Source organism: Sardina pilchardus, chromosome 22, assembly GCF_963854185.1.
Source record: "Sardina pilchardus chromosome 22, fSarPil1.1, whole genome shotgun sequence".
NCBI classification, from domain to species: Eukaryota; Metazoa; Chordata; class Actinopteri; order Clupeiformes; family Clupeidae; genus Sardina; species Sardina pilchardus.
The window spans coordinates 24,788,400-24,790,899 of NC_085015.1; the positions used below are offsets into that span (position 1 = coordinate 24,788,400).

General features: G+C 49.5%; 1 protein-coding gene across 1 annotated transcript in view; it reads left to right on the forward strand.

Annotated features, from left to right (window-relative positions):
* The window catches only part of gfra1b (gdnf family receptor alpha 1b), a 35,525-nt gene that overhangs the window by 26,606 nt on the left and 6,419 nt on the right, over positions 1-2,500 (forward strand). The window contains exon 7 of the mRNA XM_062525691.1: positions 2,326-2,500. This exon is cut by the window's right edge and continues 22 nt beyond it. Within this exon, the coding sequence (XP_062381675.1) occupies positions 2,326-2,500 (175 nt within the window). The remainder of the gene's footprint in view (positions 1-2,325) is intronic.

Sequence of the window (2,500 nt, forward strand, 5' to 3'; positions counted from 1 at the left end):
CAACACCACACTGCCCCGCACTTCATGTACTCGGCCCGATTCATCAACAAACTCTCCCCACCACCAGAGAGCCGCCTATAGAGGTCAGTTGTCTCCCGACGAGCGAGCGAGCAAGGCTTCAGGCGGAAGCCTCCAGTCAGCGGATGCAGGGGGAAGGCTGGATTTTTTGACAGAGCAAAAAGCAATAAAGAGGCATTACTCAGTTGTCCCTGAGTCAGAGAGACAAGTGAAAACAGGTATTATTGTGTCAGCGAGTTATTCAAAAACATCCATTTTAGAGAGACAGGAAGGGAGTCGGAGGGATGGGGGCGCCCGGGAGATGGATCGCATGGAGTTTTAGTCGTTTAGCTATTTATTTATATATTCGTTCGTTCATTTGATTTTTTTTTAGTATTAGAAAGTGGAAGCACTTATAAGGGACGATTGGGCGATGACAGGTAATTGTGGAGCTTTTGTTCAGAGGACTTAAAAGAGAGAAAAGTCCAACTGTGTGTGACATATTCATTATGTGCAGTGAGAAAGAGAGAGAGAGAGCGAGAGAGAAAGAGAGAGTAAATAAGCCCACATGAGTTGGAGTCGGAGTATTGACAAAAAGGCGGACTTGGCAAGCCGAAAGCCGAGACTCAGGGCTCCATGGCGATGCCATCCGTGTCTCCTAAGTTCTTGGAAAGAAACAGTTCTTCTGGAACTTTCTCTCTTTTTTTCTTGTTGTTCTTCTTCCTCTGCCTGGGAGCAGCAGACGTGGGGGGGAACTCTCCAAAGCCATTACGCGCTGGTTGTTATGGTATCCATCAGTACCTGCTGCTTGCCATTACAATGTCACTGATTATTCATTGGAACATATGTCTCCCTTCACAGGCAACAGCAATTAACCCCGTCAGAGTACTCGGGTGCTGGAGAACAAGATGAGAATCGGGCATTTTTTTTTTTTGACGTCAGAACTTGTTACGGGTAAAAGAAGCGAGTGATTGTCGAGAGCGGGATACTACAGTATAGAATTCCACTCAGCTCGCTCGATGGATGTAGTGGCTCGTTGTGTACTCTACGAGTAGACTCAAGTGAAAGTGGAGAAAGACAAAAAGAAATGTATAGGGGTCTGTTTGAAGGCTGAACTCGACAAAAGCTCCCCTTGTGCAAACAAAAAGTCCAGCATCTTAAATGTATGAATGGAAGGTAGGCAAGAAAGAACACAACATCCTTCACCTTGCACCAGGTGACCGTGAGGACTGTTTACCTGGCGTCTCTCTTCCCCTGCTCGTTGCGCCTGGACGGCCGACGGGGGGCCGGAGAGAGAAAGCGGAGTGCTGACCAGACCAGGCTGGGCGCGCCTCCCGCGGCCAGCCATTAAGATGCCTCCGCCAGTCACCCTCGTCCGTCACGTCGGAGAGTTAGAGGGGAGCAGGTGGCCTTTCTTCTCCTCTCCCTCTCTCTCCCTCTCTCTCTCCTTTCTCTCCCTCCCTCACTCTCTCTCTTCCTCTCTCCCTCCTGGACGCTCCTTATATGGCAGACACAACATCCACTCAGGTGGCTCTTTGTCAACACCGAGGACGTATTCACTAAGTCACCACAAGCCCTCATGCACAGAAAGAGAAAAGTGAGTGAGCAAGAGAGAGAGAGAGAGAGAGAGAGAGAGAAAATAGAGAGAGGGATGGACGTTTATGAGACAAAAAAGAGTGACCGAACGAGACGAGAAGAAGGAGAGAGCTCCATTGTTGTTGTTCAGAAAATCGGAAGTACCTGTCCACCAACCCTCCCCCCCTCAGCCCTCACCCCCCATTTCCGCACAATCAGTCCGCCATTGTGGCACATAGACGACGCGCTGTGCAGAAAAGGTGCCATGAGTTCTTCGCTTCAATAGGAACCCCGCGACTAAGTGGGCAATATAATGCTCATTGAAAGGGCTCTAAATGGAGCGAATCAAGTTTTAATGAAATGCGACCCACTGAGACCATTTGAAAAAGGATTCTTATTCCTGTAAAAAGCTAGGCTAGCGTGAGTGTTTCTAGCCAGGAGAACTGTCTGGTATTATTGAAGGTATTATTGTACTGTACTTTTGTGTGAGCGTGTGTGTGTATGCGTTAGACACTGTTGCGCTTTTTTAATGTATGGTGGACTTTTCATCGCGGTCTTGAAGGGTGCAATTTGTACTCTGGACGTGACAGGGGGATCCAGACGTGTAATCTATATCTGTCACTGATCGGTACCATATCTATTATGAATTCCATCTGGGAAATTACAGCTGCTGCCAGCTCAAGAATAACACTCAGATGTGTGTGTGTGTGTGTGTGTGTGTGTGTGTGTGTGTGTGTGTGTGGATCCCTGTAGGTAATGCCATCCAAGCCTTTGGGAACGGTACAGATGTTGGGGTGTGGCAGCCTCAGCCCCCAGTCCACCCCACGCCCCAGAACCCCAACACCCCACCCCGGGGCCGGGACAAGAGCAACGCCGTGGACGACCCCTCCCTGTCCAACCACCTGGACCTGGGGGAGGACGCCATGTT